General features: G+C 40.6%; 2 protein-coding genes across 4 annotated transcripts in view; one reads left to right on the top strand and one right to left on the bottom strand.

Moving 5' to 3' along the window:
• STX18 (syntaxin 18) overlaps nt 1-3148 on the top strand; it is a 62800-nt gene extending 59652 nt beyond the window's left edge. Inside the window, exon 11 of the mRNA XM_032110525.1 lies at nt 325-3148. Coding sequence (XP_031966416.1) covers nt 325-420 — 96 coding nt within the window. The 3' untranslated portion in view covers nt 421-3148. The remainder of the gene's footprint in view (nt 1-324) is intronic.
• Nucleotides 1279-23996, bottom strand: NSG1 (neuronal vesicle trafficking associated 1). 3 transcript variants are annotated; one of them, XM_032110527.1, is made up of 5 exons: nt 23771-23996; nt 23205-23358; nt 19395-19511; nt 8671-8781; nt 1279-3455 (listed from the first exon to the last, which is right to left on the bottom strand). In XM_032110527.1, exons 2-5 carry the CDS (start codon nt 23331-23333, stop codon nt 3255-3257), a joined length of 558 nt encoding a protein of 185 aa, XP_031966418.1. In that variant the 5' UTR covers nt 23334-23358; nt 23771-23996; the 3' UTR covers nt 1279-3254. The 3 variants fall into 3 exon arrangements, with proteins under 3 accessions (XP_031966418.1, XP_031966417.1, XP_031966419.1); XM_032110526.1 differs by having other exon boundaries at nt 23205-23355; nt 23771-23936; XM_032110528.1 differs by lacking the exon at nt 8671-8781 and having other exon boundaries at nt 23205-23355; nt 23771-23854.
• Nucleotides 23997-24034: the final 38 nt, after the last annotated feature.

Below are 24034 nucleotides of genomic sequence, written 5' to 3' on the forward strand. Positions count from 1 at the left end.
AATTTCACTTTTGGAATTTAAAACTAACTTTGAAGCGTGTACTTTCTGATATAATTCCTAATGTTTGATTGCATGGGATCTTGGGAATTTAATGGTTTTTATTTTTTTCCAAGTGTCCAATTTTAAGATTTTGAGTGTGACTTCAGTGTGATAAATCTAAAGAGGTACAGCCAACCTGACCTGTAGTCACCTGAAATTAAGGGGAAATTTTGTTGTTTCTCTTGTGGGAGGGAAGGGTGATGCCACTAACAGGCATTCTGGGTTGCCCTTGTTGAAACTGTGTGTTTACTGGTGATGGTAACAGGGATAACCTTTTCCTCACAGGCCATCAAAAACAATGCTGGATTTAGAGTATGGATCCTGTTCTTCCTTGTGATGTGTTCATTCTCCTTGCTTTTCCTGGACTGGTATGATAATTAACTAAACATACTATTGTCTCCATGCACTGATTGTAAATGTGATCCTTTTTTCAATGGAGGGGGGTATATAGCATACCTATGTATTTTATGCATTTTTTCATACCTCTGTGATGGAAATATTTTGCAATAAATACATGTGTGCACATATCCATTAGTACATTCATTTAAAATCCCTTTATCAAACATAAAACCACACTTAATCCTCTGGAGAACATGAAACTCTTTGAAAGAGCTGTGAAGAAAGCTACAAGCTGGAGCAGAGCTACCAGAAGAAAAAACAACACTACTGGTTTGTCACAGCCACCCACCTGCGATGTGGAAAGTCCAGCTCCCATCCCAGATCAAGAGAAAACTGTTACTGTGCAAAAGCATCTACACTGTCTCAGGCGTTTATTTCATCACACCACTTCAGTACACAGTGATCACTTTGCACATAAATGACCTCTACTTCTAATCCTTTGAAAGTACTTGACTCAGAAATCAGCTTGATCTAATGGTAGTAATAATGATAAGGAGTCAACTAAAGAGCTTTACTTTTAAGTGAAAAGAGAGAATACAACATAAAGAGATTGTGCAATGAAACAGATGTTCTGGGATGCTGGAACAAAGCCAAAGGATAGACAATATTAAAGTCAAACTCTTCAAAGTACTAAAACTGGGAGCAATTTCTTAACTAAAAAAATTTTCAAAACCAAGTGTAGATAAGACTCAATAAAACTCCCTCCTATTAAATCAGAGGAAAAATGGTTTTGACTTCAAGAAGCACAGACAATCTGTTTCTGCTAGATCGTAAGGCTTACTAATTTTTATTGTTTATTGTTACGAGGAGAAGAATAACTTGTTTCTCATCAGTACTTGCTTGTGTATTAAAGTTTTTATTGTCCTAAATTTAAGGGGAGGAGATGTGAATCATTTCTATTTAGGACAGTCTTGGGAAACAGATCTTTCCATCCTGCAAAATCTGAATGTCCTCTACAAATACGTTGATATGAAATGTGTGTTTTCCTATCTCTCTTCTGAAATGTATATTTCTATACATTTTATGCAACAAGCAGCATCATTCTTACTCCTTACTCTGCACAGAGTGAAAATGTCAAAAGTTACATGTGAATTAATTATATTCAATAAAGCAGTTGCCTGTTAGAAAATGAAAACATGCTATGTTTTAAAGACCTTAACATAAGCTTGATATTTTTAAATGCAAAGAAAAACTTGGCACATAGTTTATTGCTTCTCAGGCATTCCACATATCATGATGACTTAATAAAAAGCCTTTTACAGCTGCACTGTGTAATGTACATTTCCTAGCAAATCTAGAACATTGAGTCATAATGGTTATTTTTACTGTATTGGGATAACAGGCTTCTGTTGGAGAAAAACAGCAGTAGAGCTGACCATGTTTGTTCTACTACAGAACTTGAGAAACAGCCTATACTGCTGTTCTCCCTTAATTTTTGTACAGACTCTACCAAAAAAAAAAAAGGAACTTTTGACATGTCCACTCTCCCTTGTCCCATTCAAGTTACATGAATAAAAAGGCAACTGGCTTGCCCAGATGCTTCACCCTCTTATTTTGTATGTTAAATTAATAAAATGTCTTTTTATAATGTATATTTAAGATTTGTAATAAAAATGAAAACATGATTTCACACAAAGAATAGGTAAGTTTGTAATTACAATGGAACTTTAACGTGCATCCACAATACTATGTTCTTCTACGTCTTTTCCCCTCCCAAGCCATACACAAACAGTTCTACTCTTCACTCTGTTTCACATGGAGCTTCAACAGCCAGCTGTGGTATCTAATATGCTACTGTTTCACTTGTGATGCTCTGTGTTTTAAAAAGTATCGAACTGCAAACCATACATAAACAGAAAGCTCTTTCTAACTAATAAAAAGGGAAAATGTGAATGTAATACAAGAGAAAATTTAGACATTTTACTCCTTCAGCTGTATCCAACAAATGACACAGTGGACTACATGTGAATAGGCTTTCTGCCTCTTAAGAATGATCAAAAGATGTCATTTCTCAATAGAACATCCTGAACTGCATATTTTTTACACTATCCTTAACACCCACCACTCAAACTGCCTGTGTTTTTCCATAATGTCTATCTAGTTTGTGTTTCAGTGCACATCCTTACCAAGATGCTAAAGCCACAGTGGAAATGCAGTTAAATCTGCTGACAGCAATAAGAAAACATTGAGCATGCCTTGTTGCAGAGAACTTCATTATCACTTACAAAAAACAGTAAAGGAAATGTAAGGAAAAATGCAACCTGACAGTTTCTTTCTCCATACAAGTATTACATTATGCCCTGATGTCAGTGCTGACTGTCATTCTTGCTTGAGCCCAAACTAAAGATTACTTACAGCTTTCAGCTAAACAAGAGATCACTCTAGTTATGGCTGGGGTGTTTCGGTTTGCAAAATGACAAAGAATTCAAAAACTTAATAAATTAAGTATCTGTTCAGACAACAGAACACATGATTTATCTAAGGTCCAAGCCCTGAAAATCCAGTGACAAAATCCATCAGTATCCAATAAACTGCAAGAACATATCTAACATTGGGGGGTTTTTTTTAACATTGAAAATGGTGTCAAAGCTCTACAGCAATGCTGATATGCACCTGGGGTTATGCCCATGAATGTTCTGCAGCAAGATTTGTTTTCGTTTTTTTTTTTTTTTTTGCAAAGCAGTATCAGCAAACAGAAGCAATTGCACCATAAACATGAGTAACCTCTAAATTATCCATAATTATATTAATGAAAAGTTCCTTGAAGTCCCTTAGTTACCTTCAAATGACATAGTTTTAATAATTAACTTATCATACTAAGCTGATTTCTCAGCAGCTTCAGTCTCCTGTTCAGACAATTTCTCTTCTGACAGTACTGTCATCCACGGGGACACGGAGCGTGTGATGGTTTGTTTGGCCAGGTTGTAGTGATTTATGACTGTGTAAAATTTCCCTCGAGCGCTGGAGTCTTGTTCAGAGTAGTAGTTTTCCAACCCAGCTGGAATGCACTGATTATTCTGAAAAGAAAATCCATTGCTTAGATTTCAGATACAGCCCCCCCAAACACATGAAGCACGTTAGGGTTTTTTTCTCCTTTTCCTTTTAGCCTAAGCCAACAGTCACTTTGTATGAGTCAAGATGCAACATACAGCAATTAACTACCGTGTGTTGTCCTGCTGTGTTCAAAATGTTCTTCCCTGCAGTCCTCAAACTACTCATGCATTTGCCAGGAAGAACAATCTGAGTTTATATGCCAGAATTATTAACATACAAGATATGTGCTTGCCTAAAATTTTTTTTAAAAGTATTCAGTCTTCAGTTCCAGCCACATTTTGCTGTTTATTCCTGCCCGCCAAATTCCAACTGTTTGGTTTACAACAACAGCTGTCTGTATCCTACTGTTAGATTAACTTCAGGCAATTTACCCTGGTGTTTGCAGTCTGAGGGGCAGAAATTAATACAGATATATTTGTGCCAAGGTATGAACAGTTTTACAGCCCAGTAGCTAACACACAGAGGCAAAACACTGTGGGTAGCCAAGTGTATGTGCAAGTGTGTACACACATGAAAAATACCCCACTCCTGATTGTCATAAAGATATAGCCAACAGCAGGCTTTTAAAAAGCTCTGTAGAGCTGTGAGACTACATTATGTCATTTCCCAGGAGTTTAAGAACACTAAATAGAACCTGCTAGATGCTTAGAGCTTTGGAAAGTGAAATAGATAATTTAGAGAGTAAAATACAAAGTAGGATCCAAATTTTGCTGTCATCTTAAAAGCCAAACTAAATGTGTGTGTGCAGTGTGTTTGTCTCAAATATCATCCAGCAACTCTTCCAGTGATGGTGCAGGAAGAGCCTATGGAGCAGCTCATTGCACCAAAGGAAAAAATGATATGGACATGTACTGTGACCCCCCCCAGGTTTTGCCCCAGAAGGTTTTGGGGTCTCTATGCAGGTCCTCCTGCCACACTGGCCAGTCCAGGCAGTCTTGCCTTATACTTCAATGTGTTAAGGCAGTCACCTGAGCAATTGAATTGACTCTTTGTGAGCTAGAAGTAGCTGGAGCTTGAGGAAAAATATGTTCAGTCATTTCTACTCTGGCTATTTTAAAAAGAAATAGGATATTCAGTCTTCCTGCTTCCAGCACCAGAGGACTAAAATTTATAATACTACAGCACAGCAGCTTTGAACTGCTGGTGTTCTCCTACTCAGCAAACAAAATTTTATATTGGGAATTTCTCAGCAGAAAAACACATGCAGAAATTCTGTGGGTTTTAGGACCAGATGCTGCCTTAAAAGTGCCCACATTTAATTCTGAGTTGACTTTTGTATATGTGGAAAAAAAAAAAAAAAAAAAGGCATAAATAAGCACCAGTAACAACAGTTTCAAATGGGTTTAAGTCATAAAGCAAAAGATGGGTGAAGACCCAGCAGACAGTCTTGGCTTAATACAAATTCTGCTTCCTAAAAAGGCTAGCATGAAAAAAATCATCAAAAGATATGAATGAAGAAAAGAATACTTGCAAAAACAAGAGGCCCACAGCTAGTCTTAGAACCTGCCTGCCCCTGATGAAGTCAATCATGTGGCACATGTGATAGCACAAAGATGCCTCGCTGTCACAAAACCAACAGCCCTCCCACAGAGTCAGCACCTCACTGGCTCAAACCCACAGGTGTGACAGAAACCTCCAAGTGTGTCAGACTTACACAAGTGCCCAGAGTTACCAAAGCCACCCTGGTTCCCTTTATTGGTGATCTTTTGTCAGGGCAGCAGCCGGGGCAAGTCTCCCTCACAGTTTTGTTGAAGTAGCAGCACAAAGCAGACAGGATTTAACCCTGGCTAAACAGCACCGGTGTCCGTTCAGCACTTTAAGTCAACAGAGGCTTTCCCATGCTCATAATCAATTTATTTGCCAGCTGCAAGACTGGGACCTAGATTTATAAAAACATAATCCCGGAACATGGAATGGAGCTATTTCATATGCATATTTGTATACTTTTTCTGGAAGTATTATCCATGTTTTATCTGGGATAACTGACACTACTGCTGATGTGATAAAATGACTAAGAAGTACATAGACAGACATATTTGTAGTGATTATTTCACCCAGTCACAGGATGTAATCACAATTCTAAATATTTAAGATGGGGAAAGGAACACAATCCATTGAACTAATGAAATCTGCCAAGGAAATTCAAGCAAATATAATTATTAGAGCTGAAGACAAGCCAAGATTACTGACAGTCTGAAAAAAAGCCATAGAATCTTGTGTTGCCTTCAGAAGCAATTTGCTTTGTAGCAGGCAAAAATGACTCAGTAACATTGGGGGAGGGGGGTTTTGGGGGGTCGAGGGTGCTTGTAGTCACAAACATGCAAAATATCTGACAGAAGAGCCTAAAGAAACACATCAGTTTCCCTCTTGACTGTGTTTTTGCTCCCAGGATTTCATGCTTCTAGAAGAGATGGGAAAACCTCTCCTTTTACTCCTTGCCCCTTGTGTGCTGCCCAAGGACAGCCCCTTGGCTTAGTTCCCAGTCAAGGCAAGCCATGCAGCACTCAGTGACTGAGTGATGGGAACTGCTGCTGAGTCTTACCCTGCCACTTGCCTGAGACTTTCAGCTATATAGAACATTTATTTCCATCCTTTTTATTTGTTTCCGTGGCTCCCATGTGAGAGAAGTAAGGAAGGCCATGAGGAGAAACTGGGATGCTCTGGAGTGACCTGCCAGTATTTTCTTTTTTTCACAATCCTTCTATTTTGGAAATTAGTTACAGGTTATGGCCTTGGATACCAGAGAAAACTGTGGTTGCCAGCGTATATATGGCTGAATTAAGATGATTCCTTTTGTTCTTTGACATGAGGACCCCAGTGGTATTCACTTATAAATAGTATCTTCTGTCACGTTAACTTTGCTGGGTCAGTAATTCTCAATTTAACATTTAATTGATGGTGCGGTCTTCAGTGCTCTGAAATGACCTTGCTGTCCTGTCCACAAGTCTGACAGAACACAGCTGCTTTGGCAACAAAAGCTAAAGGGTAACAGATAGGGTACAGAACATACTGAAGCCCTGGGGAAATTGCTCAGGATGTAAGTGCACTCAGGTTTTTGCAGTGAGTCTCACCAATAGGTTCTGATGAGTGCTCCAGAGAGCCAATCTGCACAGAAATAAGACTGCTGTACAAAGGAAAATGAGCACCTTTTTAAGCACACCTTCATGCCCTGGAGGCGTAGTACAGCAGAAACCTTTGGAACTGCTCCATGTATGAGAGCATCAAAGCAGAGAAGAGCGAGTCTGACTCAGAGCTGTGGTTAGCTCAGCCTTTATGCAGAGATTCCTGCAGTACCAGGCTTCCTGAGGCAGGGACACCTTTGGCCTTAAGCAGGAAATCACCTCAGCATCTGAAACCTGGGAACATCCAGGCCAGAGAATGTTGTTCAGTCCACCTGAAGCATGAAGCCAGTCCACAGAGATACTGGTCACAAGGTGACAGACTTCATGTTTCCTAGGACATCTGTGGAAAGCTGTGCCATCACCTATCATGGACTCTCCCCAAAAGAGATGCAAAGTCATCTTAACAGTGGTAGTTTTCAGGCCTTGTGTCATTTGCCAACATCCTTATCCTGTAGAACTCTTTTAAAAAAGAGTTACATGATCAAAGATGCTGTGTTTCCTGGCATTATGCCATGAAGCAGCTGGAAACAAAACATCATCTCCAAGAAAACCACCAGGAGAGTAACCATGATGCAGCCCTGTGTATGTGCTGCACCTTAAAAACAGAGCATGAGCTATGGGACATTCTGCCTAACTTCTGTCCCGAACACACAACCTGAAAGAGAGAAACAACCAGACCCTGTTCACAGGGCAACTGAATTATAGTGTTCTTTCCTTAAATACTTGTGACACTGGCAAGAAAAGCCAAAAGAAGCCAGAAAGCTTCAACTCAGAGGAGAGAACATCATGGTGTGAAAGGAGACAGAAGCAGGAGACTTGCTAGACTTGCACAGGAACACGTAACTGGCCGTTCCTGTCAAGTCAGGATCACATCAAGACAGGCTTGAAAGGAACATACAGTCCATATTCCAAACTGCTCAATGCCAAGAGAAAGCTTAGGGGGAAAAAAATGCCTGTTGTCCCCTGAGACATGAACACAGAGGGGTTTCAGTGCCTGAGACAACACAAAAAGCCAACAGCAGAACCAAAACTGGATCTTCTAAGTTACAGCCAAGTATTCTAACCACAGCATCTTTTGCCCTTGGACAAACAGAAAGGAGTAACCAACTGAATGCTTGAACATAAATTAATCCAGAAGGGCTTCACTGATTATAATTTTGGACTAGATTCTTGTAAGATATTTATGTGCCTGAAGTGACAGATAAAATCCTGAACAGCATTGTTGAGGAGTCCTGAGGCAGCCATCCCTTCTTAAGTCCTTTTGAAGTTCATACTGGGTACCCATTCGATTCATTACGTGACTAAATATTATTAAAAAATTAAAGAGAAGAATGCCATGATCACTGCTACTTTTCTTACCTAATTACAGCCAAGTTCAACTCTGCTAAATTTACAACTGGGAAATCAATGTTACTTTTCTGACTTTCAGCCCAGGCCATAGCAAAGGAGCCAGCACTACCATCTCACACAAATAAAGTGAGCCCAGCCTCCCTTTTGGTTAAAACCAGTATTTTTTCCAATAAATGTGTTTTCCCTTTTTTGGCATCACTTTTGGCAGTAGAGCTTGGAGGTCACTGTTCTAGAACAAGAAGTTCTTCCTACAAAAATAACCCTGAAGTAACTCTACTACTCTTAATGAGAACATCACTCTACTGTTTCTTTGACACATATTCCAGATTTTTTTTCTCCACCTTTTATCAGTTTCTTATTTTCTAAGACACAGTAATTTGGAGGAACGTGCAACATTAAACCATATGACCCATAAATGAGGGCTTTGTCCAGACAACTGCAGGTGAAGTAAGTCTGAAAGACACCAGTGTTTGGACTTTTGCTGTATTTTCCATGTTTAAAGCATTAGCAAATAGCACTATTAATATTGTGCAATGGTACAACCTCAATTATAAATTACCAAGAAAGAGTATAGCAGGAAGCACACTAACCTATGAAAAGAAACACCCAATCTGTGCAACACAGCATGACTTAATCAAGGTTATGCCTAAAACAACACAGAATATTACATACTCTACTGTTTTTCTAGAATGGGTATGCAATTTACCTTGAAAACAAATCCTTCTGGACAGGTATGATCATACTTGTAAACCTTGTAGACTACCAGAAATACAACACATGTTAAGAATGCAAGGGCAAAAAGGACCAGCACAGTTACCTGTAAAGAAAAATAAAACATGCTTATGTTAGTAACGCAGTGCTTATTCTATTGCTGCTTGTTACTGCAGGCAGCAGGAGTCAGCTGGGAATGCACTTTTACAGTAAAATCAAGCAAAGGATAAAACCAGCTGCTTAATTATTGAGGGAGAACAGGGAAGCAGCATATAAGCGCTTCTACCCTGCCCTTCTCAGAGAAGAAAGAGGATCATCTGGTCAGTGGCCCGTTGCCTCTGTACTGCAAGGCTTTTTTTTTACTGCATTTCTGTTTAAGGCCCACAAGGCCAGGACACACCAAGGTAGCTTGTGTCTGCTGTTTTTTCAGCATGTGGATGATGTAAGTCTAAGTCTAGTTAATGTCAGCTGATAAGCATGTTTGTTTTCCCTGTGCCTGTCCAAGAATGCAGTCAGGTGATAGTAAGTTAGCACAGGTGTCATCCAGAGGTGACTCTTGCACTGCATGGAGAAAGTAATGTCTGCCCTCTCTTGTTAGGATCTGAGTTTGTTGCACCTGCTCTGAACTTAGGGATAGTTACACCAGCATTCTGCATTCTTGGTTGCTCAGTGCTCCTTAATTTATAGGTTGACACAGTACTGCTTCATCACACAGAGACTGCACAGGAGTAGTTCACTGCCAGATCCGTAAGGGATACACCATGTTCAACACTGGGCTGGCCCTCAGGAGCTGTGTGGCACCTCTTTCCACAGTGCTCACAGAGAAGCCATTGCAGACAGCCTTGCCTGGCTTTTCACCATGTCCTTCAGTACCTCTCTGCCCCTGAACTTGGGCTGTGGAGAAGTCCAAGACACACCTTAAGACAAATCTGAAATCAGTGTCAGTATCAAGCTAACCTTTCCCCCAGGTACAAACTCTGAGCAGCTGGAGACCAGCAGCCTTCTGGTGTGACACAAGACAGAATTACCTTTAGAATTATGTCACCCACTGATGAGAGGAAGCACAAAATTCTGTCCAGCAGTTACAGTGCAAACCTCTCTAATTCAGACCCATTTTTGTGGAAGGTATGAGCTGAGCAAATCGCATTCATTATCTGGGAGAGTATCCCAGATGTGTTTGTATTATTTTAAAACTTCTACTGATAGACAAATAAGTAGGTCATGGAGATAACACAGTAAGAGTGATTGAGATGAATTTTCTTTTTGGTAAGTTAGAAAGAAGCAGGCATGTCCTATAGCATAAGAAACAGTAATAAACAGAAACAAGATTATATGATTCATTTTTTAAAACAAAGCATAATATGATCTAAATTTTAAAGTAAGATGAGTAAACCAGCTACATACATCTCCTGAAAAGAGAACTAAGGCATAACGGGGTCAATTAATTGAAACAAGAATAATCTGGTATTTGAAAAAGCAAAAACAACAGAAAATTGTAGCTTTGCCTATTGGTAAAAACAACTACCACATATCCCCTTTATGATAAACCTCTGAACTAACAGAGTTTGCAACACTGCAAACTGTGTGTGGCAGTGGTATTAGGACATTTCAGGACTACAATAAACTTAAGGGACTTCTCATCCTGTGAAAGCAAATTTCATCATGGGCAGACAACAGCAAGTGCTGTATTTCCTGGCTGAAACAAGGTTTAGGAGTATTGTGTGTTGCTGAAACCAAGGATTTGCTAAGGACTTTTGACAGAAAGAAAATAAGCAAAAAAAAGGAAGGCTGGAGTAGAGGCAAGGAGAACTGCAGATCAAAAAGTAATTTAGCAGGAGAAATGGAGATATTAATGTAACAATGCCAGTTGAAATGAGACTTGGAGCAAAGGACCTTTCTGGTTAATAGCAACACGTTCAGTTTCTCAACAGTCTCTGGATTACAAAAGAAAAAGGAATCATATTCTTAATTACCCTCTGAAAACTTCAAATTGACAAGAATTTTCATATCTAATTAGCCTTTCTCCAAGTTTGTTACTTGTTTGCATACACAAAAGTTAACATGGATAGCTCACTCTGTCTTGCCAACCTTGTATGCTTACATCTCCCATGCCCACTATGTCCTGCATGAATCCAAGAGACAAAGTACATTTTCACCTTCCTTTCTGGTCATTCCCTGTGGCCCAGTTTAATAACAACCAACATAACACACACACATATCCCCATTCCTGGTGCAGCTATGCCCTAGCTCAGCCCTTCTGATAGGTTTTTAATCAGGCTTCTGGCTCCACACAGCCTTCAGCAAAGGCTGCTCTCTTTAGATGCACAGGCCTGTGACATGGAGCACAGACATCAGGCAGAAAATTGCTATGGCACAGATCAACCCAGCTCATATTTGTCTCCACCACAGATAGGAGCTAAGAGTTTAAAATGTTTTGAAAAATATTCTCAAGTCTCATAGTATTTTAACCATATTTCCTGGTCCTTCTACTACCAGCCAGTAGTAGAATTGTAACGTTATTTCCCAGCTGTAACCATTCTGACATATAGATGAGGTCTCGAATATACTGAGACAACATACTAACAAGCTATTTTGTAATTGAGACTAAATACTAAGACATTAAGGAAAAACTGTATTTCCACAATCACTGCAGGATCACTTTTCAAAGCTTCAAAACTGTTCTGAGAAGTAACTGTTTTTTAAAAGAAGATAAAAAGCCCAGTGTTGTGTTGGTTGCTGGAGCCTGGCAGGTTGCAGAGCCACAGCCTCAGGGGTGACTTGCTGAGACCTGTTTTCAGTGACAGTGTGGAGCTGTGAGTTCTCACTGCTTGTACAAGTTCCTCCATTGCCACACAGGAAGCCATGGGAAGCATTCTCAGGGGTCCTGCTTCAAAAATCTCACAGAATTTTTCTCTCTCACTTACTGTATTTCCTAATGTTACTAATTTTGGTATTACCATGTAAATTTTTACTCTCATTATCTCCAGTGATTTGCAATCACGCTCCAGTTGCAAATCCCTAATCAAGTAAGATCTTGTCTCCTTCCTATTAAGAGAGAAGCTCCCTTCTTTACCATCCTTCAGGACAGAAGTAACTTCTATTTAAAGACAGTTGCAGATGCAAACGGCACAGATGGAATCTAGTGATGGATTTCTTTCCAAGGTGATTGCCATCACCAGTTAATCCAGCCCACATCGCCCTTTTAAGTTGAAAATCCTTCCCTTTTTACTAATAGCCATTTTTCTTCACTCTCATAATAACCCACCACTGATGGTCCACAATGGCCATATCCCCATGTTCACTTCTGAACCTGAGGCAGTCAGCTTCTCTCCCCAGCCACTAACACAGTGCAGCCTCTGTGCTTCACCTTCTGAGCCCTGTCCTCCCAGATGCTTTTCAGATGCTTTTCAGAAATAAAAGGATAGGAGGCAACAAGCTGCTCTTCAGACCACAAGCAACCCTAAAGCTGCCATTTTATTGCTTTCTTCCACAGCAACTTTGCACACTTGCTATAAACGAAAGTTATTCTCTTCCTCCTACCAACACACTACTCAGAATTTGCCCTATTCCTCAGGCAGGAGTGGATGCAGTGCGTGCATGAGCACCACTTCCCTTCTTCTGGAAGGAAATCTTGAATCTCCTTTTTGTGGTAGCCAGCTGGCAATGCAGGACCCCACACAGTACAAGCAGAAGTCTTGTGAATTACTGTGGTCATTCACTGCCATGTACACCCTGCAGAACTCCAAGGTAACTGTCACACCTCAAGAGCAATGGGCTTTTAAAATACTTTTCTTGAAATAATTATATGATAGGACAAACAACCTTTTCTTTTACCTAGGAATTCAAAGTGTGATTTTGCTTTCATCTTGAGTGTGACATTTAAAGTTAGTTTTAAGGGAATCTGGCAGCAAAACGAAGTGAACAGAGAAGATGACAAGATATTATGTATGTGGCAGATTTTTGAATAGATTGTAAGTGAAGAGCAGAAGAAGGACAACATCTAGCCAGAAGCCATTAGAGTAATCAAAATGAGAAATGACTAATGAATGAACTAAGCATACCCACAGCAAAAAACCTGTGTTCAGACTCTGTAAGCAGTTAGCTGAACAAATGAAACTCACCATATCTGACAACTACACTAGCATGTAAACAGCTTGTGATAAGGCCTTTACCATAAGATCTAGCAGATCCTCCCCATCAGTCCATGCTACTTTGCCTCAGCTGCGAAACACTGCAAGCTGTATTTTCTCTGCCTGGCTTTATTTGGACTACCTTTTTCATCCAGCTGGGTAATACTACAGCAAAATTCATCAATTGCACCAACAGTGCCTGCTTCCTTCACACCCTTTCCTGGCCATGTTTCAAGGCATGCACAAGTCTACCCTTTTTGCTCCTCTCAGCTCCATCCACTTTGCTATTTTATCCTACTGTCCCACTAAAGCCTAGGTATCATCCATTTCTCCTCCTTCACCTCTACTTGTCTAATGCCTCCTCTTGCCTGAAGTTCTTTCATTAAGCCACTCATACTGTGCTGCTCTGCACCACACCTTCCTTCATGCTTTTCCTTCCATCAGCACACAAACCCCTATAAAAGCATTCCTCTTATTAGAAGTGGAACTAAAGTGGAACTAACAAGATATGTGATGATTTTCACTGCTCAATCACTGGCACTTGGTCACATCTCATCTCTGCTCTACATCTATGCATTATCTACTTCACCTGCAGCTTCCTGGGACACAACTTTCATTTCTGATCTCTCTGTAAAGTGCGAGGCACAGACTTGCTGCCAGCACTGAACAAGAAGAGTGGAAACACACTTCTAGAGCACCTTTCATATGAAGTGATTTATAGCCAATTAGTGCTTTGCTCACCAGTAAAATGCAGAGACCTCTGGGGTGAAATACAGCAACTCTGTGCAACCACTCAGGACCGGAAACTAAGATTATTGCTATCCAATTTAAACTACAAGAGAATTTTAGGCAGACGGCCTGTAATTACAATAGATTGTGTCTGGCTACATCCCACAGACAAAAATTCGTAGAACATTGCATTGACTTTCCTGCTAATGGCCGTGACCTCCATTTCACCTCTCTCCACTAAAATTTTGCATCTCCAGCTACACAATGCCCTCTACCAGCACATTAGAGAGCACAAAAATCAGCTTTGCACTTATCACTGCTTTTGCAAAATTATGTCCTTGTTTGCTATTACCTCCGCCTGTCCCTGGAAGTTTAAATGAAAAACATGTCTAAAACAACACACTAAAGGATTAAGAAAAGTTCACCTTGTGGGAAATGGCAATGTGAAAGAAAAAAGGAACATTTACATCTATACATGCAATATTTGACTTGTATTCATTTACAGAGCAATGCAAATCACACAGAACACCCTGGTACAATGTCCTATACTTGCTGTGGGAATATACAGGATGACCAGTGACTCCAAAAGACAAGCAGATGCCTTGCTTCAGAAGAGTATTTCTAACATTACATGTCATGTTTAGCTGTATGACCGGTATCTATCTATTAAATTTTATTTCTTCACCACAACAATCCCATCAAAACTTTGTGCTCAAAGAGGATGATAGTTTTGGGGCAGCTTATACAGAAAAAGCAGGAGAAATCCAAACACTGTCCTTCTCAAATAGAAATGACAAAGAGGAGGAGAGAACTGCTTTGGATGCTTACCTGGAGATGACTGGGAGTAGCAGCAAAAAAGGCAGGCAGATTCATGAGGACAGTAACAGAAAAGAAGCTATAGAACCAGAGCTTATTAACAGTGACAGTGCAAGACAACAGGACCAGTCTGCAAGGGAATTGATTAATGAAACCTGAAGGACACAGTGTTAGACAAAACAGGTTAACAAGGCACTGGCCTTGAGATCCTAGAACTGCAGCTTAACTCGGTTGTTCCTGACAATGTTCCTGTTATCTTCCATCACAAGACACCATATATTGTGTTTCTTAACAACAGGGATCTGAGGAAGCAGTTCAAGAAACCCTGTGGCACCAAGATAAGAACCTTACTACCTTCCCATACAAACCCAGAAGATATCACTGAGGCCAGGAAAAAGGCTGCGTAAGTTATTACAGAAGAGGAAAGGTTATTTAAGTGATACATCTGGAGAGATCCAAAACATCTTCTCTGTCACCAGTGTGACTGGTTCTGTTCCAGTAAAAGGATTTCTAATGGAGACAGTGGCAGAGGACACCTGACTTATAGCAGGGGAACTGTGTTAAGCATCCACTTTACTTAAATCTTCCAGCTCTGACTATAAAATTCCTTTCAATCAAAAATTTAGCAGGAGGATTGTCAATGTCACATCAGAGAATGTCAAACATAAAAAAAAGGAAAAATGACAGTTGCCATGCAGTGCCTTTACTTACATCAATTATTTTAAAGTAATAGTTACATTGAAAGAACCACCTCCTTTTTCTTATTTGAAGTAGTAATGAAAAAATTCAAAGCCTGCCAAAGACTTATACTTGTGAGCAACTTTAATCTTGTGAGTGGTTCCACTGGAGGAACAGAACTACTAATGACAGTAAGTACCTGTCACTCTTCAGCACTAAGTGACAGACACAGAATATACTTAAGGAAGTGGTACCTGTACAGGAATCAGTTGACATCTCAGGCTCTTAAGAGACTTTTAAAGTGGGAGCAAAGAGCTACTCAACACACAAAGTAATCACACAGCAACAAAGAGAGAACTGATTTCCTTGTTTCTGATTATTTTTGCAGCAATAATAATCACTGGCATTTACTAAGAAGAGGTACAAAAGTGTTGAGGCAGAATCATGTTTGAAGGATGCCCCTTTTAAGATGGAAAAAACCCCTGAACAGTTAGATGTATGTTGCATACATTTTTGCAGTCTTAAAGTGACCAGGAAAAACTGCGAGAACTGATCCTGAAGTTCCAATTCCTCTCCCATAACCTCGTGCAGACATTTCAACAGCTGCTTGCTACTTGACAGTACACGGTTTGCACGGTCTTAGCACAGAGATAAGCTTGAGGCTTTGGCTCTGCAGTTAGATGGATGTAGAGATGTCAAGGATAAAGTCAGAAGAACTGCTTTTGAACAGAAAGAAAAGGCTGAAGGCATATCACAGCTTGGGTTGATTTAAGGGCTTGAAATTTATTATGAAAAATCAGTGTTTGCTTTCAAAACACCTCTAAATGTTCTTTATTGAGGTTTTCTCAAGGACAGAAAAAAATGCTTTGATACAACAGATTTTTTTAAATGGGTGTGGTTGTACACAACTGCCAGCTGTAGGCCAATCAGTGGGTGCCGGAGTAGACATCCCACTACAAAATCCAACTGGATGTCATAAAAACACTGCTCTGTCAATGGGGGAGGCAAAGGTGTGGCCTTGGGTAATTCATACCATCAATTTTCTTCTGCCCTAACTTCCTTCTATGTCCTGAATCACAAGGCTCCTTTGAAGTTACATTTCCAGCCTTGTGTCACTCTGTACAGTGGACAATTTACAAGAGAGAAAAATCTGCCTTGTTCAAAGTTGCTTTCCAGATGTGAAGAACCAACTCCCCATATCAGCCTACACTGTTAAAAGAACAAAAGCAAGACTTCTGTTTCTATATGGGAAATAATCTCCAGTGAAAAATCACATCTTCCTTGGTGTGGTTAGTGCCATAAAAATAAATTAAGACAACAGGGTTCTCAGAATTAGGAAATCTTCACATTCTTCTGAGAGATTCTGATTTGAACTCAGAATGTGGTTTCATAGAGGAAAATTATACTTGCAGTTTTCTTTGTAAACATTCTCAGCTCTGTTATAGTAACTGTGGTAACGTGAATTGAATGCAGAAAAATACATTTTATAATTTGTTATTCACCAGGTACTAAAACACCAAATGATCTACATGACATAGGCCCATGCTGGAGCGACTTCATTTGTTATAATGTGTAACTTCTCAAGAAGAACAGCTTTAGATGATCTGCACTGCTGAATCCGAAAAATGCAATCTGCTTCGTCATTATTTAAGAAGTACATCCTAGAATACACATGTGAATTATTTGTAAATATGACTGACTGACTTGCGTTATTTTTAGCACAACATTTGGGCTGTGTCTTGTGGCAAGCTTGTGCATCAGTGATGTACAACACTGAAGTCATTAAAACAGCATCTGAAAGTTTTTTCATGAACACAAGCCAAAGTCAATATCTCACCAGTTAAATAATGCGTTTCATAATTATAGCAAATATTTAATTTTCAAACAAATATCTTTTTGCTCTCTCAGAATCAACAGCAGAAGTTAACATGATGGTTCACAATTAATAAGGACCCAGGAGAAAACCTCACACAATCAGTACTTTTCATCTACAAATTTATGAAATGTTATCAATTATTCATGTCATATTTACTACTGGGAGTGGTGAATACGACAATCATCCCTTCTGGAGAACTAGTCAGTTTTCTTTAAAGTGCTGCAAGCAGCGTAATTCAATTCTAAAATTGTTATACAGAGATTAAGGGACATTTTAGGACCTGAATGTTCTGCATGCACATTGTTTTCAATTAAGTGAACCACAATTTTCCTAATTGATCAATCCCCACACTCTTCTTTAGAAACCTAGACTTACAGCCACAATGTGAATCACCCTGCAATTCCCAAGAGATACTAAATCTTACAGAAACCTCTCTCTGATGCAGTAGTTACCTAGCAGCAAAACCTAGCAACCCTGTAGTATGAGATTAATCCCAGAGCGATCATCATAAAGTAATATCTAAAAGATATTTTACTTAAGTATGCCATCCAAAGGTATATAAAAATGCAATGCAAAAATCCTCAGGCTTTTAACTGTTCAGCTATACAAATTAGAAAAGACTACCCACCAGCATGACAAGCTATTTATTTGTTTTCAGCAGGGTCTCATTTGCTCAGCTCTCCCAACAAAGACAGAAAAAAACCCCCAGATTTACAAAAGGATGCACAAACCTTTTAGATGTGACCAAGATATTCAAAACCTTTCCTTAGCTACAATTTAATGTTCCAGCAATGAAATCCATTAGGCCCTACTGCTAAACCATAAGTGCAAAATTCTTCAGGTATAGGCTCTGCTCAGCTGCTTGGAACCAAAGTCCTAGCAGGGCAGTCAAACTAAAAACTGCCTCTCCTTTCTCTTCTACAACACAGCAAGCATTTTCCAATCACCTTCGTGTGACCAGGACTGCACAAAGACAGCCAGACATAAGCTCTCCTTGTTCTAAGCTGTCCATTTGCATTTACCAAACCCTCACCTGAGAGGAAGGGGATTACTCTCAAGCACTGGTACTATGGAGCCAAGAGGATAGAGAATGTTAGTCAGAATGTACCATCTTCCCTCAGGGATAGGACATCCTTGCCCCAAATCAAGAATAGGAAAACCTGGAACTAGGTTTCCTACCTCCTTAGTAAAACTCTACCACACCCCATAACATCTCTTCTTGGCTGTCTGGGGTGGTTCCCCACACAGCTGACTGGGAACCTATGTGCTTCACTAGATGGCTGAAGGCTCCACCAGGTGAATGGCACTTAAAACGTTTGTCACAGCAACACTCTGCAAAGTTCCTTTCCAAACATAATCTAATCCCTCCTTGAGCCTTCACTTTGTTTCTTTAGCATGCTCTGATTCCACTGTGAGCTGCATATACACTTCTGAAGGTCAGCTTGGGCCTGGGGAGCTTTTAGAGCACTGCTCAGGCACAACAGTACCAAAATCTCTGGGTGTGCCCTAAAACTCCTATCATGCAGACAGAGTTTAGAACTGTGCAACAGAATCAACACCTTAACTGAAGCTCTGTATTTTTCCCTTACATTAAATGTTAGGCTTTGCAAAGGTATTTGCACTTGTACATTAAAGAGTGTGGTTGCCTACTCCTTAAAAATGCTTTGGCATCCTTGGGTAAGATGCCAAATTAAAAGCACCTAAAAGCTGCAGCCTTCCTTTGTTAAAAGAGCAGAGGAGCATGAGCTGAAGTACCAACTTTCCTGGTTTGCTTTAATTACACAGAACAAGAAAAACTATTCTCCAGTGGGAAGGGGGAAAGGTAATTCAAGCCTTGCACCAGTTAAGCTCTCAGGTTTCCTATGGGACTAATGAAGGGATTAATAAGGGTGTGGATACTAAAGAATAAATCTGAGTCAGCTTCTTGCTGAACTGCCATGTGACAGTAACAGTTGTCACCAAACCGTAAGATTAAATTGGACCAGGAAAACTGATAGGAAAGAGCTCTGGTATTTATCCCTGGGCTGCCAAGTCATATATTTAACTATAAAAAATACATAATGGACTATGACAGTGCTTTTAAGAGAATGGTTTGGCCACAGAGATAAATAAGAAGCCAAAAAGAAAATATATGTTCTGGTGGTTCTTGTCCTTCAACACAAACAGGAGCTTTATCCATGCCATGAGCCCTCCCTGTGTGCAGCCCACACACACCCTGGCAAGCCACATTCTGAAACCCACACGCTGACAGAAACACCTTCAGAATTCATCTGCCAGTGAGGGATTACAACCAATAATGCTACAAGATTTGATTTTGCTTCTAATTGTTAAATACAGGACTATTATAACATTGAATTTATTTTTCTCATGCCCAGCTATACCCACAACAGGCACCCTGTTATAGCCAGTTCTGACTACAATCAGCAATTGATTTTAAGCACTTCTGCAAACACAACTGAGTCATTAATATCTTCAGATAGCACTGCTTACCTTAAATCTTTCTGAAACCCCTTCAGTGATGCTGATTGTGAATTCAGCTATTTTTGGAGTACGGAACTTTCCCTTCTTGCGATCAGGTTCATATTCTGTTTTTGTTTTGACCACAACCTTTAAGAAAAAGAATCAATCACAAAACTATCAACTAAAGCTGGCCACAAAACTCTTAATTATTCTTTAACTCTTCTTTTATCTGCTTACGAGCACATCTAGCACATCTATTTTCCTGTCCCCATTTTGTGTAATTCTTCTTTGAAAGCTCTAAATTATTACTTATTTTTTCCAGCATATCAAACATCAACTAACTTACCTCTCAAAGTGGTTTTGATGGACTTACAGGAAGACTTGTTATTCACCAGTCTCACAAAGGTTCAATTTTTTCATCTGTGGTGATACTGTGCTGTTATACTAGGCAAGGATAGATCAAATCCAAATCATGGACCTTTCCACTTTGTAGTTTGAAAATAGCCACCTCCATTTGCTTCAGGAAATTCCATTAAAGGGATTTCAAACTGGAGACCAACAGAAGACTATTGAAGAGTACCCAGAAAATTCTTGCAGATGAAGATGCCGTGTTCTTTGATGGCAGGATTTGGAGTTTAAAAAAAACAAACTGAAATAACCCACGTACTCTAGTTGCTATTCACCATGTGATAGACTATGGCCCTTGGCACTCTTATTTTTAACATCTAATTTCTGAATTATCAGCTGCAAGCAGCAAGATGCACACGAACCCTTGTGTTAATGAAATTTCTTCAAACACCCAAGGCTCTTCAGTTTTTTCCTTGCTATGAACTACTGCCCCAAGCTGCACTATTTAGCACCTTACCTGCATTCCCAAAATATTCATTATGTCAGTTTTATCTCTAGTGTTCTCCTAGGCATTCTAATCATACAAAATTTTCACATCCCTAACCTATTTGCCTCATTTTTGTCTTCTGCATTTTTCAGAATCTTTTTCCAAGTATTGTTTTCAAGATAGGGTGCAGTTTATTGCACTGATGGTACTATTACAGTTTACTCAATTTCCTCTGTTTTTCCAAGGAATAAGTATCTACTCTTTTAGAATTTTGAGAATCAAATTCTATCTTTAGCACAGCCTGCGGTATTAATAGCAAATACATGATCACAGAAAGACCTGGGTTGGAAGGGACCTTAAAGATTATCTTGTTCCAACCCCATGACATGGGTAAGGACCCCTTCCACTAGACCAGGCTGATCAGAGCTCTGTCCAGCCTGGCCTTGAACACTTCCAGGGATGGGGCATCCTCAGCTTCTCTGGGCAACCTGTGCCAGGGCCTCCCCACTCTCACACTAAAGCTACTCTCAGTTTAAAGCCATTCCCCCTTGTCCTGTCACTACATGCCCTTGTAAATAGTCTCTCTCCATCTTTCTGCAGTTAAGACTGTGACACTTCAGGTAGCCAGACTCTGAAATTACAAACTTTGGGTTCTCTTCTTCTCACTTCCCTGAAAGGTACCTTGAATGTGTAACTGTACCTAGACTCAGTACCATAAAGTTTATTAAACACTTTGACAGTATATTTCTTCAGGACAGAAGTTTAAAAACTACTTACCTATTTTCAGCTATTATTAGTGAGACAGTAGTTATTACCTATTTAACTTTATAGCTGCCCAACAGCATCATGGAAGTGAACTGCCTGACGATTTCTGGAATGCTTTTTAACATTTTAGCTCCCTTCCTCCCCCCTTTACGTTGCATAATCTCAGGCAACTCAAATCACATTCAGCTGACACTGAATGTACAGTTCTAACTGCTTGGTTATGTAATGTCTTCTTTTGTTTAACATATCTAAATATGAATTTAAATCACTTCATCCCTCTAATTTAGAAACTGTCAAAATCATCAAATCCTTAGCACTGTAGTCACTACTGTTCAAGAAGTTATGCTTCACTGCCATGCTGGAGCCTTCCAAGTGAATAATAACCACAGATATATGAAGTATGTACTTCTATTCATTATACATGAGTGTCTGCATACTTCAGAATTTTATCAGTGTGTCAATCTTTTCTTAATACTGTTTCTTTTTTTCGTATCAGTTGCTTTGCTCCTGCCTTTGAGTCTGTAGCAACCAGTAAAGAGACACTAACATGACTAACCAGTTACAGGACACCAACAGGACCAATGAATTCATGTATTTAATTTTCCTCCTCTATGTTTGCAAAAGGAAAAGAAAGCTAATATACAATTGGAGAGTGGAGAGTAGAGGAACCAATCAAATACTCATTTATTTAAGCTTCTAGCTTAGCTGGACATTTGCTTTCATTCAAGGCAAATGCCATCCAGGTGGGAGGAGTTCTGTCCCATTCTAGTAGGAGCAACGGGGCTGGCACAGAAACCCCTGGACTCACTAGAGAGGCTGTGCTCAGCTTAAACCTATTACCATGCAGATCCCTCGTTCAGACTTCTGCTTAGCAGTGCAGGAACAGAACAAATTCCTTTGGTCATTGGTCCTTGGTAATCGGTTATATCCAGTCACCAGTTGGCAGATGTATCAGACACGGTAAGACTTAACTTGTTCTAAAGCCTTAGGGTGTGATTTTGTCCTCAGTTACAAGATTTACACTCATGTAACTGAGGGCATAAAATGGACCCTCAGGCTCCTGAACAGCTGTTATGGCTTATTGCATCTATGCCAGCCAACTGGTCACCACAAACAACACAGAACAGTGTTGATGGCAATTAAAATGGAGGTAACACATTTATTTGTACTGCCTACAAGCAACACTCTACTGAGGAAAATTTTACAAGTTAAAATTCTTTAAGGTAAGATTATTTGATTTTTTTTTTTGAGGTTTGAGGAATGTATAGCTATCACTTTAACCAGAAGTAGAATTCAGCTTGTGGAAGACACAAGGCCAAAAATAAAAACTGTATGAAGACCACAAAGCTTTTTATTACCAGATGCATGTGGGAAAGGTGCAGGTAAGAATCCTATTAAAACAGGATACTGAAAACCCTGAAAAATATCCTACTCTTGTGGGCCTCATGTGTAGTAGCACTTACTGAATTCTTTATATGTGAGGACAATAAACATATTTAAAGGCTATCACATCACCTTTCCAAATCTTTAAAATTAAATCCCTAATAAACAAGGCATGTAATGAGGAATGCAGGAAGCACATTTCCCTTCCAACCTGCAAGCAGCTCACTGGACTGTCCCCTTGCAGCTACAGAGGATATCTGAATCGCCTATCTGGAGGTTTTCGAACAAAATAAATTGCCAAGGAGAAAACTCAATGGCCTGTTCTCATCTCATTATTTCAGCTTGTCTGGGGTTAGCATTAGTTTCTTACTGAAGCACAGAAGGAAAATGGAAGTGCTCTCTGTTGCCAGTATACCTATGCCCATCTTGCAGAGAAATAAGGCAGGGGTCTATTCCCCCATCAGGGGGGCATTTTTTTTGACAGATAAAACTTGTATTATTCACAGAAAATACACAATACCTTCAAGATACAAGAAAGAAAGATATTGAATAGGAAGGGATGTGACAATACGGCATAGAGAAGCTTGCACTTATATAGTATACATTTCATACAGCAGCACTGAAATGTCTATATGCTTATTGCTAACATTTCACCCTGATTTTTAATGCAAATCACCATTACTGGATTTTCATGAGCTTAGCTGTTCGGGTTTTTTCCCCAGAGGGATCTAGCATGCCTTGAAACACCCCGTATTTCTTGCCGTTTCTAAGCTGCTCGTTACCCATAACCTATTCTTTTGTTGTTTGCCTGAGATTTGGGTGTGATTCTCCAGGGTGGAAACTAAAGCCTACTGTACCTTATCAGGAGGTGGGAACTGGAGCTGATTGACATCCAGGGGTGTGATCAGGGGGATGGTGTCAAATCCATCCTCCAAAAGGGGCTGCTTTGTGCTCTTCTCGCTGAAATTATTCCCCAGTTTCACCATTCTTCCAGGATAGAGAGATTTTCTGCTGGCACACACAGGCACACACGCACAGAAATGCAAAATATCAGAAACCAGACCTTTTCCCAGCCCTCGGGGGACCCGAAATACCTTCTGGAAAAAAGAGTAAAAAATTTAATAAAAAAGAATACGCGTTGGTCGCTATGACTCGGTTAGGTACTGGCGTTCTAGGAAGTACGAACGATGACCAAGAGCTTCTACTATCAAAGTTTAAAAAACCCCAAACCACCACGCACACAAAACAGCACCCCAAATCCCCGACACGTCAGTGCGCCCGCCGGCGGGGCCCGGTGCGGCATCGCCCGCGGGATGCGGAGGGCTCGGGAGCCCCGTGCCCGGCGCCGCCGCTGCCCTCGCCCCCTGCCCTGCCCCCCTCCCGGGCTCCCCTCGCGGGGCAGGGGCCGCGCTCCGCCGCTCACCGCCGCAGCTGCCGGCCCTGGCTCGGGGCGCGTCGTTCCGCCGCGGCCGCGCAGCGATGGCGGAGCGGGGGGCGAGGCGGCGGCTCTCCCTCCGCGGGTGGCTCTGGGCGGCCGCAGCGCCGGGGCCGTGACGCAGCCGCCGCCTGGCTGAGGCAGCTCTGGAGCAGCAGCACAAAGGGGCCCCCCGGAGACGAGCGGGCGGCGGCTCCCCCCAGCCGGCGATGGCGCAGCGGCAGCAGGTGGAGGGGGCGGCGGCCGCGGAGC

The sequence above is a fragment of the Corvus moneduloides genome, chromosome 5 (genome assembly GCF_009650955.1).
Source record: "Corvus moneduloides isolate bCorMon1 chromosome 5, bCorMon1.pri, whole genome shotgun sequence".
Lineage (NCBI taxonomy): Eukaryota > Metazoa > Chordata > Aves > Passeriformes > Corvidae > Corvus > Corvus moneduloides.

What these genes read in the sequence shown, in the direction of transcription:
- NSG1 (XM_032110527.1), bottom strand. Translation starts at nt 23,333, where the DNA reads ATGGTGAAACTGGGGAATAATTTCAGCGAGAAGAGCACAAAGCAGCCC. An exon ending in AGTTCCCACCTCCTGATAAG is followed by an intron (nt 19,512 to 23,204) that starts GTACAGTAGGCT and finishes TTTTTCTTAAAG; the next exon opens with GTTGTGGTCAAAACAAAAAC. An exon ending in GGGTTTCAGAAAGATTTAAG is followed by an intron (nt 8,782 to 19,394) that starts GTAAGCAGTGCT and finishes TTTTCTTTACAG; the next exon opens with GTAACTGTGCTGGTCCTTTT.